Source organism: Falco peregrinus, chromosome 6, assembly GCF_023634155.1.
Source record: "Falco peregrinus isolate bFalPer1 chromosome 6, bFalPer1.pri, whole genome shotgun sequence".
NCBI lineage: Eukaryota > Metazoa > Chordata > Aves > Falconiformes > Falconidae > Falco > Falco peregrinus.
Window position 1 is genome coordinate 13,255,951 of NC_073726.1, and position 14,767 is coordinate 13,270,717.

The 14,767-nt window shown below is 39.7% G+C and overlaps 1 protein-coding gene across 8 annotated transcripts in view; it reads right to left on the minus strand.

The window, feature by feature from the left end:
• The window catches only part of ST7 (suppression of tumorigenicity 7), a 151,663-nt gene that overhangs the window by 39,415 nt on the left and 97,481 nt on the right, over window positions 1-14,767 (minus strand). For all 8 annotated transcript variants that reach the window (XM_013303293.3, XM_055808580.1, XM_055808582.1 and 5 more), the window contains 2 exons: window positions 13,411-13,565; window positions 10,053-10,150 (listed from right to left, as the gene is read on the minus strand). In XM_013303293.3, coding sequence (XP_013158747.2) covers window positions 10,053-10,150; window positions 13,411-13,565 — 253 coding nt within the window. The remainder of the gene's footprint in view (window positions 1-10,052; window positions 10,151-13,410; window positions 13,566-14,767) is intronic.

The window sequence follows — 14,767 nt, forward strand, 5'->3', positions numbered from 1 at the left end:
GGAATGTATCAAGCTCTGCCTAGGTGTGGATGAAGAACAAGCGGAGAGATTACAGGTGAAGATTTAGGGGCAGGCCAACATGGGTGACACTGTTGTGGGTGTTTGCTACAGGCCACCTGATCAGGGAAAGGAGGTTGATGAGGCCTTCTACAGACAACTGGAGGTAGTCTCATGATCACAGGCCCTGGTTCTCATGGGGGAATTCAACCACCCTGCTGTCTGCTGGAAAGACAACACAGCCAGGCATGCATGGTCCAGGAGGTTCCTGCAGAGCATTGATGATAACTTTTTGATAAAAGTGGTGTAAAAGCCAGTAAGGCGAGATGTGCTCCTGGACCTTCTGCTAACAAACAAAGAATGACTGGTTGGGGATGTAAAGGTTGGGGGCAGCCTTGACTGCAGTGACCATGGATAGTGAAGTTCAGGATCCTGTATGGAGAAAGCAGGGCAACAAGTCGGATTGCAACCTTAGACTTCAGGAGAGCTAAATTTGGCCTATTCAAGGACCTACTTCGAGGAATCCCATGGGTTAGGGCTCTGGGAGGTAGGGCAGTCCCAGAGAGCTGGCTAATATTCAGGCATCACTTCCTCCAAGCTCAAGATCAGTGCATCCCTATGAGTAAGAAATCAAGCAAAGGGGGAAGGAGACCTGCATGGATGATCAAGGAGATTCTGGCAAAACTCGCACCAAAGAAGGAAGTTTATGGAATGTAGAAAAAGTGACAGGCCACTTGGGAGGAATATAGGAATGCTGTCAGAACATGCAGGGATATGACAAGGACAGCTAAGGTCCATTTGGAATTAAATCTGCTGCGGGCCGTCAAGGTCAACCGGAAAGGCTTCTTCAAGTACATTGGTAGGCAAAGAATGACTAGGGAAATTGTGGGCCTGCTGCTGAATGAAGTGGGTGCTCTGGAGCATCCCTCTTATGAGGAAAAGCTGAGAGAGTTGGGCCTGTTTAGCCTGGAGAAAAGAAGACAGAGGTGATCTTATCAATGTCTACAAATGCCTTAAGGGCAAGTGTCAAGAGGATGGGGCCGGGCTCTTTTCAGCAGGGCCCAGCAACAGGACAAGGAGCAACTGGCACAAACTGCAACACAGGAAGTTCCTTCTGAATATGAGGAAAAACTTCTTTGCTTTGAAGGTGACAGAGCACTAGAACAGGCTGCCCAGAGAGGTTGTGGAGTCTCCTTCTCTGAAGACATTCAAAACGCACCTGGATGCAGTTCTGTCCAAACTGCTTTAGAGAATCTGCTTTAGCAGGGGGGGTTGGACTAGATGATCTCCAGAGGTCCCTTCCAACCCCAACCATTCTGTGATTCTGTGACTCTAACTTAAGAGGAACAGACCTTCCTTTGCACCCGAAGATTTATTTTCTGTGAAGTTACAGACTAACATTTACCAAATCATTTTACTTACAAATTTTAATTCTCTTTACATCTTTACCATAACCTGACAAACGCTTTCATTTGAGTGGCAAGCACTGCACTTAAAGAAAAGATAAAGGTTCTTGTTATCATCTTTCTCAACACCATAAGATCTTAAGAGACAGTCATCAAATTCAACACTCAAGATTTCTCACCAGAGCCACTACAGCTTTTTACATAAACAGGAGTTAGGACTAAAAGTTTCATCATAAGATTTCAGTTAGTTGCTTTCTCAGCTGGTATGAAAGAGCTCTGCTCCACTGAGCAAAGCTTATTTTCAGACCATATGAAAACAGACACCTCATGGCTATGAATGTATTCCTTCCTTACAATATAAGGGTGTTCAGACAGTTATTGAACAGATCATACCAAATCCATGTTCACAAGGATTTTACTTTGAACTTGTATTGGTCAAAATACTTTCTAGTGATGAAATTCAGACTCGAGGCTGGGTTAGCCCATACTCTGTTCCAATTGCTCTGCCCATTTGGGGAAATAGATAAATATTTAGAAAGCGAAATTGCTTTTCATTGAAAGATTCATTAGGTATACTGCAAATATACAGAAATGGTAACTTTTGCAGATCATTAAGAATTTTAAATTTTTAGATAAATAGTATTTTGGGAGTATAAGTTTGCAGAAAAATTCTGGAAATAAATCTGACACAATTGGATATCTTATCACTGGTCCTGGGAGGGCCATATTCCCAGACTCGCCCAATCCATACTGTAGGATGTAGGTTCAATTATTTTGTGACAGGTATGAAAATGTGATGATCACAAGAAATGCTTTATAGTACAAGGAAAACCACATCTGATTTAATGGATGAGAAACAAGTTTTGTCTCTCAAAGAACAGTTTAATGAAGAGGACTCCCTTCCCTGAGATATATTTCAGTCATCAGCACTTTCTCATTTAGATCTGATTTTTGAAACATTTTCAAGGAATGCAGATTTAACTTGCATCCGTTATTCTCCCTCTGATGACATTAACATCATGTGTCAATTAGCAATGGTAGTTTTTTGTGCGTAGAAACCAGCTTTAAGCTACAGCTTAAATGACCAGACCATAGGACTCATGGGAATACGGAGGTGGATAAATGAATGATCTTATATATAACCTGGCGTTGACACATTTATTCTCCATTTGCATTATGGCTGTGTGCATGGTCACATATTTTACGGGCAGTCCATGCAACGGTTCATTGCTGCTTATGCTCATATCTTCTCAGCAAACAAACTCAAATATTTTTAGATCAATGTATTCAACTAAATGGATTCATAAATACGAAAAATGAATTCAGTTTAAAATGAAGAATCCACAATAAGCAAACAAGGGAAATTCAATGCAAACAGTGAAACTTACAACCTTCATTCCTAGTGTATCTGTTCCTGCAGAGGGTATCTGAAATGGTAAAATCTGTTTCCTAAAAGAGGAATGACTGAGGCTGCCATCTTTCAGGTGCAAATGTCCACCACCATTGAAGAATCAAGCACATAGTATGGATAGCACTGTTATTTTCACAAGTGCTTTGCATAAACTGCTTTCTGGTATATGACTTGTAATCTGTAAGAACTGTTAACTAACAAGGTAGATGAGGCAAAATTCCAAGCCATTTCTGAGTAGAAACCCAGAAACCTCCATTTCTGTGGGCTTCATTGTCTACAGCTGGGCTTTCAGATGTCTAAGCTCCGACTGAAGCATATCCTGGGCTTAAAGCATTTGCAACACGTCACTCCACATTGACCCTCTGATGTCCAATAAGATACATTAATGTTTAAGTTTTTGTCCTGGCCAGCTCACCTGCCAAGGACAGAAGGGGAGAAACATCATTGGCAGACTATGGCTAGCACACAAAAAGGCTCTGTTAACAATGCCAGGTGCTTAAAAATTAGGCTAGCTCCTGGTACTAAAACTGCAACTCATTCCAGTGCAGTCTCATTATGAGCTGGATTCATGTGATGTAAACAGACACTCTCACAGCTCTCAGAGTTGGAAAATGATCTGAAATACACTGGACCTACCTGAATTAAAGCTCTGCTTAATTACAGCAATAGTAGGATTCTGTCATTTAATGAATTTCTCCATGTGCTACATTCCTTTTGGCAAATAATTACTGCTTTGTTTGGAAGCAGCTCCACAGTTACTTTCACAGCTCAGAAAGGACAGAAGCTAAGAATTCAAATCTTCCAGATCCTGTTCTTTTGGAGCTTGGAAATGATTAGCAGTAGGATCCACATATTTTTGTCTATATGTGGAATTCAGGGAATTTGACATGTCGTCTAATAGTTGAATTTCAGAGTGTCAGAAAAGAGATCCAGATCCAGTTTACACTAACTGTGGGATGGCACAGGTATAAAAATTGCTGACATTCCATTTTTAGTTTGCCAAATATGAGTTTAGTCCTAGTGCTCCATGATCTTCATAGATAATATGACTTCTCTTCAATGCAGGATTAGCGATGAGTCACTAAAGTGAAAAATATCTTATCTTTAAGGAAATATGCTAGAACATGCAGTCTTTATGTTCTCTTCTAACTGGAGGATTAAAGCCTTCAGAGTATGACTTGAGTTCTTTAAGGAATATAATGATGAAAATACTGTTATTTGGACTGTGTCGTAAAAATGCATGTATTTCAGGAATAATGAGAATTTTAAAGGCAGATATGGCATGAAACCAGAAGAGTGCAAGTTGTTCCAGATGTATGTTTACTACTAATCACATCACATAAAAGCACTATCAGTGATAAATTGTGTTTGTTACATCCAAGATTACTAACTTCATAAAGCATTAAAATAAATCCCTCTTCACAAACATTCCTTATTTGCATCATCCCAAAGTACTTCTTGAAGAACTTTCCCATATTTTTAGAAGTAGATTTTTACATGAAATTAATGAGGAAATTATCTTGTAGGTGAAAAATTAGGTAGGTGCTTCCAGAGAGGAAGATCAGGACAATACAAAGCCCCAAAACACGGAGAGATGCAAGAGGGCAGAGAAAAAGGAGTCCAAGTTACCAGGGCTCCTACCAAGACAGTGTTACTATATTCTAAGACTATGTTCTATTTTAATAGAATCACAATGCAGGAAACCCATAATTTATATGAGAAACTTTATTATCGCCTTTAGGTAGTAGTCACCAAATTTCTAGTTTTTAAGGGTCTTGCGCAGGATCACAGTTATGACAAAAAGTGAGGGGTCTGAGTCATGTGCAGGTAAACAGAAGGAATAAACATCATCAGGAGAATCACAAGGAGCCTCCATTTTGTTTAAGAACCCACTCAAACGAGGGATGTTCTAACTTGCCCCTCCCACTTACCCTTAACGTGAATCTGTAGCAGAACAAACCACATTTGAATATACGGACATATGGAAATGTTAAAATCGGAATTTATCACTTGCTATTATTGCACTGCTTTGAAGTTACAACAAGAATTAACTGAAGATACTGCTCTGTACAGAAACGAAAATGTCACCATTCTCAAGAGTAGCACTCTTCTAAAACTTACGAGATAACTGTTGGTCTCATTCAACCAAGAAGTACTTTTTCTCCAAATTTTAATAAACGGTACTTTAAATAACTGCTACAGATGTCAATAAAGCTAGAATCCCACTCAAGGCAGAGCAGCCTGCTCAACCTGATCTGTGTAACACAAGCCAAAGACTAACCTTGCCTCAAGCACAGAAGCATTTGGGAGAGACAGACAGTAGCTGTCCAGGCAAGCAGCTGCAGAATTTGTGTTGTTAAGTTGCTAGGGATCCTAACACCTTTATTGGCAATTAGTACTCTCTTTGTTTGGTACAGCCTGATAATTCAAGGTGCAGAACATTGTCCCAGCTATGTATTCCCATTACCCAAGTGGAAGTCAGCAATGCACACAGGAATACAGAATTTAAGAGAATATTGAACAGAAAATCTTATTCAAAGCCCAGCAAAAGAGGCTGCCAAGAAAGTATGCTAGATCTGCAGAACCATCACACTAGCACAATCACCAATATCACTGGCCATAAAAAGATAAACACCCAACATTCCCACATCATTAAAATTGATTTAGTGTGGTTGAGTACCCTTTTGAAACCTTCAAGTGACATAAACTCTTAAACAATTTTAAATGCTCAGAGCAGCCAAAGTGTTTAAAGAACTCATTATGCAGCATGTTGATAAGCATGCAGCACTCTAACAATACAAGCTGCTTAGGTACTGATAATTCCTTAGTGTCTCCTGTGGCATAGAATACACATTTAGAAACAGCAGGTGGGTACAGAGACGAACACGTAAACACATCCAACTGAAATATCTTCAACAAGGTTCTCAGAGCTAGGTACATAGAAGTAGACTTCTAGGTCATTTACTGTGATCTGAAGAGTAATTCCTCAGCAGGTATGACTGATTCCAGAAATAAGTTGTACTTTTCCGACCCTTAAGAAGTGTTTTGGTTTCTATCCTTCTCCAGAGCTAAGGAAAGGTCTGAAGAGTCTCTTCTCTCCCTAAACCTCACTTGTTTCTAAACAAACCTGCAAAGCTGCAATTCCACTGTGTCTCAGAAATGTATACTTGTTAAAGTTACAAATCAGTCTTCAAGGGGGCACAGGGCCATGGACTGGCAGATAAAACACTCTAGAATGAGTTTCTTTCCTCTTCTCTCTGAAAGAGGAAGCAATTAAGAGCTTCTGTTCCCTTTGCATGTGCCTTCTGCCTGCCACCCTGGTGTTTCCTAAATGTACATCACCCTTTAACGAAAGCTTGTTCTGCAATCTAAATGTTCTCCAGAACAATCCCAAGAAGCTCGGATTAATTTGACAATTCACTTTCTTGCACAATACATTTTCACCTGGATACTCGAGGGACCCAGTCAAGGGAAATACTGTGTCAGACTGCTCCTGAATTCAGTAGCTCAGTCACTGATCCAGTTTCCCACAAAGTACAGACAGAAGTGCCTTTGCACACCCTCCACATCATCTCTGCTTTTAATCAATGAAAAACATGACACAGAAATCCAGCACGCTTCTATTTTCTTCCATTGTTAACAGTGAGGGAATCTGCAAAGAGCTGACAAGAGAGCAGCTAGTACAAAAGGCTACCCTTGCTCATCAGCGTGTAGCTACTCGGCTTGCAACGTTGTCCACAATAAAGATTCAACATGAAGGGATACTGAACATACCCCACAGCCACCATTAAGGTCTTTCACTTCTGCTCATACCAAATTTTCCAACGTCATTTAGAACAAACTGGTTTTAAACCTCCTAACATAATCAGCAAAACGAATGAAACAACCAGCACTGTAGACTTTCTCCTCAGGGACAGTAAAAGCGATCTAGTTCCCTCCCAGACCATACCATGCTCTATATAAACCAGAACAAAACAGGAATAACTCTGTTGACTAGACTGGAGTTATTCCAACAATCCACTAATCAAAATGAGATCACAAGTTAAATCAATATATACAAATAGTGACAGCTGCTGGTTTCTATAGCAAAATATAGTAAATAATTATCATCAGAAATACAAGTAAAAGCAACACCTATGAATGATGTCAATTACATGCTTCCATGAAAATTACAGGTTTGCAATTTGCATTAATTCAACCCAACTAAATGAATGACATCCAAGCAGCAAAGCCAGCAATAAAATACTACCTCAAAATTAATCACAGAAGGAATGGGAATTCCTACCCAATTTTTTAAAATTAACCCCCCTGTTTTTAAACAGTGTTTAAAAATATTGTTTTAAATATCTTCAATATTAAAGAATATGATTTCCCTATCAGTAGTGTATATAACAAAAAAATCAAAATCTCATTTAAGTCACCAACAACTCATTTTCTTTCCATTAAGGCGTTTTAAGCAGGATCTTAGTCTTTTCTTCCATAAAATTAGACAATCTAATCCTTCAGTAATGTCCTCAAGATGGCCTCATATATGCAATGAATTAAACACTCTCAAATATTTTATTTTTTTCAAAGTAGAAAAGACTCACTACAACCCAATCATATTTCCCAGATGGTGTCATGAACCTCTTAACACTTCATTTCCATCGTGTTCCATGTCTTGAGAAACCTGTTTTCAATCTTTCAAACACAAACAGGGCCTCCACCCTCTGTCCCCTGATGCTAGAGTCAGCAGTCCCCAGCCAACACACTCTTCATATTCTTTTTAGGGTGAATAAATTCATCTCCTCCCTCATCAATCACACAGAAACCTTCAATGACACATTCGTGTTCTTCAAACTTCTTCGTAAGTATACTACTTACTTCTTCCATGAAAAAATGGAGGACATGCATTCATCAGCACCAAGTAACTCCAAGTCAGTTTCAAAAAAGCATCTGCAAAGCTTACTTGACCCTACTCATGTTCCCAGTGTGCTGGAGCTGTGACCTAGAGATACTGCTGCTTTTATATTTCATCTAGGGACCTGCTAATTCTTAGCTCTGCTTACTCACAACAAAGAGCTCTAGAGGCATCTAAATTCTGTTCTGAGGATTTGCCTCAGTGTCTGTATGGGGAAAAATACAGAATGCATTGATCTGAGTTGAAGCTCTAGAAGCTAAAATTCTATCCTTATACCTCCTTTGTCTTGCCTCCTGTCCTTTCATTTTAGCAAAACATTCTTATTGAGGAGGGTGTTTTCCGTCCTTCAAGTCTAATGAACAATGACTTTGGGTCTTCCTGTCATCGTTGCCTTTCGAGACCCACATTGTGCTTCAACAACACGTAATCTTCTATCTTACAGAATAAGCCGTTCATTACGATCAAAGATTTCTAGGTCTCCCTTTGCATAAGAAATCTAGGCCTCCATGGACCACCCAAGTCCCTGGATCCAGTGCTCTGCATACACAATTATCCATACCTATTGACATCAGCAGAAGGCTTCACAGAGAATCTGTTCCACACAGCCCTATCTCCAGATCACAGAACACATTCAGCAGCCAATAGTAAGCTCCAGAAGTTGCCATAATCATAATGTGTGACATTTGAATGTGAAATTCAAAATTTTATCTTTCCTGTGTATTAATGCCAGAACTTAGAATTCTAACGTTTGTCCCCAAACATTTCAGTATTTGTCCCAGAGTGCCCGTGTAATGAAATTCATGAGGAATCAGTGGAACTACTTGGACTGAAAACAACACTTTTGAAATCAACATTCTCCCAGCTGACCACAAGACTGCAAAACCAGGTCTTTCTCATCCCTCTCTCCTACACTCCTAGATGTGCAATGGCTGTTTTTTTGACAAGTTCCTTTTCAACACCTCTGGTCTGGAAGCCTAGTGATTCTGGGGAGTGAGAGTTGCCTGCCTGAAAAATCCCAGCTAGAAACAGGCAACAAAGTTACTCAGCACTTGCCAGCTGGTAGATTATTTAGGATGAGGGCCTGCATTATTACAATGAATTCTGTAATAATACTTTTAAAAAAAGTATTCATGAGTGCTCCAGTTCCAGCAGAAGATGCTGGGTGCTGGATTCCAAGCTGGCAGACATACTTGCCCTATGGCCATTGATGCAAGTGCCTCAGCTCCAGAGAAAACCACTTGCTTTTTACGTTAAAATTCCCACTGATTGCAGCGAGACTTTCCCTTTTCACTACGCAGGTTTAGGGACCATCCATCTGAGCTGCCTAAAGCACACTTTACAGGTGCTTCATTCTCGTCTGGGATTCCATTTTGTGCATTTAGAATTTAGGTCCTTCAGCGTAACTTGCCAGATTCATCTCTACCTCACTTTTTTTTGGGAGCTGGAAAACGAAGTATTCTTCTTTCTAGAAGAACACAGGAAACTAGTAAGCAGTTTTACCGACAGCTGTCCAGAACTCTAGGGCTCCATTCCTCCTTCTGTCACAGGCTTGCTACCTCAGGTAAGGCAAGTCACCTCCTCAAAGAATTGTGGTCCTAATCAACATCCAGGGGATCTCATTTGAAGAAACGCTGGGCATTTGCAGCTATCACTAAACTCGAGCATTTTACATACCTGAAACATACGCTGTTCCTTATGTGGACAGCTTTCCCTCCTGCCATCCCCAAAGTAGCTAGTTTGGTGTTTCAGATTTGTAGCTTTGTATCTTACTGACAGATGACCACCACTGGTGGCTTCCCTGCTTACAAAACAGGGATATAGTCATCCTCCATCTCAGAGGGAAATCAGTTCATTATAGATTATTTACTTGGTTTTGACTTCTCAGTAATAGGTTTTGCATGAATAAATAACACTGTCCTTAGGTCTAAATAGTGTGATGTAAGCAGTGCACACAGACAAACTGCACCTTTGTGAGGAGGAAAGAAAATACTTAAGACCTGTTTAATAAGGTAGCAGCATTCATTACACGCTTCAGAAAAAATGTTAGTAACTTCATGATCAAATAATTAAAGACTGCATTCCATTGCACGTGTACCACGATGGGAAATTCAGTCTGTATGGGCAACTGTCCATCTGGAATTTTATGACTTCAAAGTGTTGCTTTTGCAATCTTATAAATAAATGATCTCTTAACGTAATCTTTATGTACACTACACATACAAAATCACTACTAGCAGTGCCGCATGCAGGAGGAATGGATGCTAACTTGTAAGGAGATGCGTATCATTTCTGTGCTACTATTATCTAAGTATCACATGTGAAACAAATCCAAACTCACATCTCTCATCATTTTCACTGCTTCCCTGGTCCTTCCCAGCTTTCTTGCACACATTGCCAGCCTCCTCTTAATATAAACTAACACATTGGTGTCCCTTCCTGTATAAGAGGAAAAAGAAACAGCATTAAGATAAAAAAGATAAAACAAAGGTTCATTTAATATTCCAACACAAAAGGAAACATAGCTTTCTTGCCATTTTTATTTGCTATCATCAATGCTTTCACAATAATTTTAATAAAAAATTACCAAATTCTGCTGATTTAGAAGTTGCATAACACCACTTATAATCAGTGGAATTGCTCCCGATACATAGTGTTATCAATAAGGACCCATGCGTTGACCTTACACCTATGAAATATAAGCAGATCTAAAGGTACAGACAATGCTATAGGGTACAGATGATCAAGTAATCGAGTGAGGCAAGGAGAACCCCTATGGAGGTAACATTGGCACAAAACCCTGTGGTCACACACTGCATTCAATTCCTTACCAAACCACGTACATGCTTAAGAGAAGGGTATCCATGCAAATGCATATTCTATCCTGCCTTTTTTGTCTGTTACGATGTCCATGCTTGTTAACAGGAGATGTAGCGAAACAAATCTCCATCCTCTAACAGTCTTTTTCTTAATGATCAGAAGAAAAGAAGTATACCCTCAGCTTTCTGTTTACAGAGCCTTTACTTGTTACTCAATTATCGTCTTCAAATCACTCAAACCACTAATTATGGATGGCAAACGAATGCGTTGCAGGTAAGACAATCCTATGTGCTGGAAGATGCCGTAACAGCGAAGATGACAGAAACTAAGCAGCGATAATAATTATTCTCTTGGAGATTTCTTACTCATTTAATTTCTCATTCTCTTCCCTATAATTCAAATGTGAACTCTTGACATGCTTCTGGACCAACAGGAAATGAGCGGACAGCTAATCATCAACAAAATTACCACATCATGAAAATATAAGACACCTGCTACGAATTATCTTTCTGTATAGTATGCAGTCTGTGAAGACTTTAGTGTGTTCCTAACATTTTCAAGTCCTTCATAATAAGAACAAGATGTGCACTGAAAATATTCCAAGTACCTACAAATTGTTTTAAAACTGCGATTACAATTTTCAGATACATTAAGCAGCAGGTTGAAAGGTCTGACTTTTTAGAAGAAAAAAATATATAAGGGAGGGATTTCTTTAGCTGTATTTTATATTGTGTAATTCCTTATCTCTGTATTGATTCCTACATATTTAATAAACAATTTATTAGTTACATCTGTTTCAACGTGTTTATTTAGTGTAACTAAGAGGTATACACTTCAGGCCAAGCTCCTTTTCAGTCTTTCCAGAAGGAATGGTCAAAAGCCATTTACTTACTATGAAATCAAGATAACCTTTCAGGTCAAAATTTTCTGAGGTGGCTAATGTTTTGGGGTGATGAACACATGCCACCTTAAAAAGGAGATTGCCTGTGCTTTCTGTTAACTAGCACCTTTTGAAAGAGGTTAAATTGGTTACTCAATACCATTATTTACTCTTAAACTCCACAGTCTAACATAAAATACTGTATGGAGACGGAATACATGAATAAACAGAAATATAGAGCAATATACTGTTGGTCAAGCAGTTACATAGTGTTTTTCACCTGTAAAAGATGAAATGCCCACTCTTCATGCCGAAGTCAACTTTAAGGACCAGAAATGGAATGACAGACAGAACCATGGAACTGCAACACATCTGTCCATGGTCCTTCCCCTCTAAAGAAAGCTGAGCTCTCCACCTTTGTAAACCATGTGGAAGTCCAGCATATAATCAAGAAAACCTACTTGAAGACCCTGTTGTCCAAGGCAATGTCTGAGGCTGGACCTTCTCTAACTTCTGTGAGTGCACACTGACATTATCAAGGGGAGACTGGGTGGTATAGAGAAGTATGACAATCTAGCCCCTCCTGACGGCCCCCCTGAAGCCACAGGCAGAGCTGGCAGTCACTTTTTAGCCCCTTTTGCCCTGTGGCAATGCACTCAGTTTTGAGGTTCAACTCGTTACTTCCTCTGCTGTGATACTGAAGGTTCAGGGTGTGAAATTTCATGATGACAGTAGCAACCTAGTACAGACAGGTTACAAAAATATCATACTTAGATTTGCCTGCACAAACGTAACCAGGACATTATCTTGGACATAAGCAACGTGACAGTGTTTAATTATTTTTTTTGTGTAGTTTTCGTAGAATCACTGTCATTTTCTGCACTCAGAATTCAGTGCACAAATTAAGGTTTCACAGACCACCATAAGCTAGAGCCTGAAAATCGTTTCAAGGGCTCAGCTGCTCTATTAACAAAAATAAGTAAATCATCCTAAATACCGTTTTATAACCAACAAATGTTTAAAATACAACCCCAAGCTTTATAAAATCTCACATTTTCAGGTATAGACATGTGCACACTTTTGAAACCGGAGAACACAAGACAATTTCACTATGTACAATTTTTACCAGTAACCTTCAAATTATGCGAGATAGCTAGAGGCTGTGAATGCAAGTCCTGAGAAACCTGAATATGCCCAAAGTATGTTAGTGCTTGTGCTTATGTAATTAATCGGTATTACTTTTGCCTGAAGTAGCCATCATAGACTAGAAATAACCTAGACTGATTGCTTTTTTTATCTTTTTGTTTATTTACCGGCAGTGAACTCCCATGTATTTTCAGGTTTACGAAGCATCTAATAAATATCATCACAGCAGCTAATTTTGCTTATTCAAAATTTAAAATAAAATAATAAAAATCTAGACTTTCAATGAGAGCACTGTATTATTCCAGTTGTTACTTTTTATGTTTCTGTGACCTTCATTAATATATGCAATTAACTTTTCAAATGTCACATTGGTTAATGGTTGTCATTAAATTTTACACAGAACAATGTAGGGTATATATTTACCCTCACAGCTGAAGGAAAAAAGCTGGTAAAGCATCACTTCACTCCTGTTTTCATCGTTCCTTACTGCCTGTTCACAATATGAGCCCACGTTTTCAAAATGGCTAAAGGCACTAGACACTAAAACAGTGTCCAGCATTTTCTGAATATCAGAACTGTTTTGGCTCTGCTACCTTTTCTTTTAAGTACATGTTACAACATTTTCTGCTGCAACAAAGACAAGGTGCATCTGTAATCTGAGCATTGCTCATCTCAGTAACAGAATCAAACAGAAACACTGAAACAGAATAGTCTGGCTCTAGGGCCATATTCCAGCCAGTGTTGAATACTGAGTACATAGTTCTGAGAGGGAAAAGAAAAAACCCAAACCCGAAGAACTCCCCAGAACTTCTCTCCATTTATAGAAATGGCTATTCCATCCAAAGAAACTTACTGTGTTGGGCTTCATACTGGGCACCATGGTGCTGTAACTGCTGGCTGCGCCTGTAACAGCCCTCTCCAGCTTTCAGAGCTTGCTTGAACAGCTTCTCTGCTTCTACAATTGTTGTCGCTTCCTCTTCGGCCAAGAGTATATAGGCAGTAGCACACCTGTAAAAATACCAGATGAAAAACCATGAGAAAGTTGTATGAAGTAAAAGCTATACAAAGACATGCAGACTGGCAAGGATGTATGAAATACAGTGGCAATGGAGTTTTGTCCGTATACCTTTCTGATTAACTATTCAGATGAATAAATATTCTGGCAACCAGACCATGACTCTTATTTGTAGGTACTGTATCATTCAGCCACTTGAGTACACCTACTGACAACTGCCCCAGAGAGTAAAGGACTGGCTCGCTAAGCAATCATGGCTTGTATCACTAAAGCTCCTTCTGGAAACCAAGACCAGTTTTACGCACTATTGTTTTAACAGAAAATGCCTCTGTTACTGTAATGGTATGAAAAGAATCAACAGAACTATAACACTTGCCATATGCCAAGGACAGATTACAAATGCAATTGTAAAGATTACAAACCAAAAACCCTCCTCCAACAAGAAAGCAGAATTTTTATGAATACGCAGAAAGGTGAAATGCACGGCGGGAGTCACCTTTTAGCTTTTAGCTGTCTAATTTAGATGTCTTAACTACCTGCCTCCATCAAGGTGCATCTTCACAAAGCCATTCATTTCACATGTTTAAACACCTCTCACACAAAGCACACTGCTGATAAGATTATTCTTTATACTGAAATAAAACTGGGCTGCAGCTGCCTCTAATTGTGTTTCAGAGTCACCAGCTGAGGAACAGGAAACAACAGGTCCGGGTGAAAACAAGATTCCAGGCACCAGTACTTTCTGTGGGCAACCTAGCTGAAAAGCAGCTTGGCAGAAAAGGTCTTGGGGGTCCTGGTGGACACCAAGTTCAACATGAGCCAGCGATGTGTCCTTGCAGCAAGAGCAAATGGTATCCTGAGCAGCATTAGGAGGACTGTTGACAGCAGTTTGAGGAAGGTGATCTTTCTCCTCTACTCAGCACTGGTGAGGCCACACCTGGAATGCTCTGTCCAGTTCTGGGCTGCCCAGTACAAGGGGACATGGACATACCAGAGTGAGTCCAGTGGAGGGCCATGAAGATGATTAAGTAACTGGAGCATCTCACATATAAGAAAAGGCTAAGAGAGCTGGGAATGTTCCGCTTGGAGAAAAGAAGGCTCAGGGCGACCTCATCAATGTTGGTAAATACCTGAAGTGAGGGTGCAAAGAGGATGGAACCAGGTTCTTTTTAGTGGTGCCCAGTTACAGACCAGA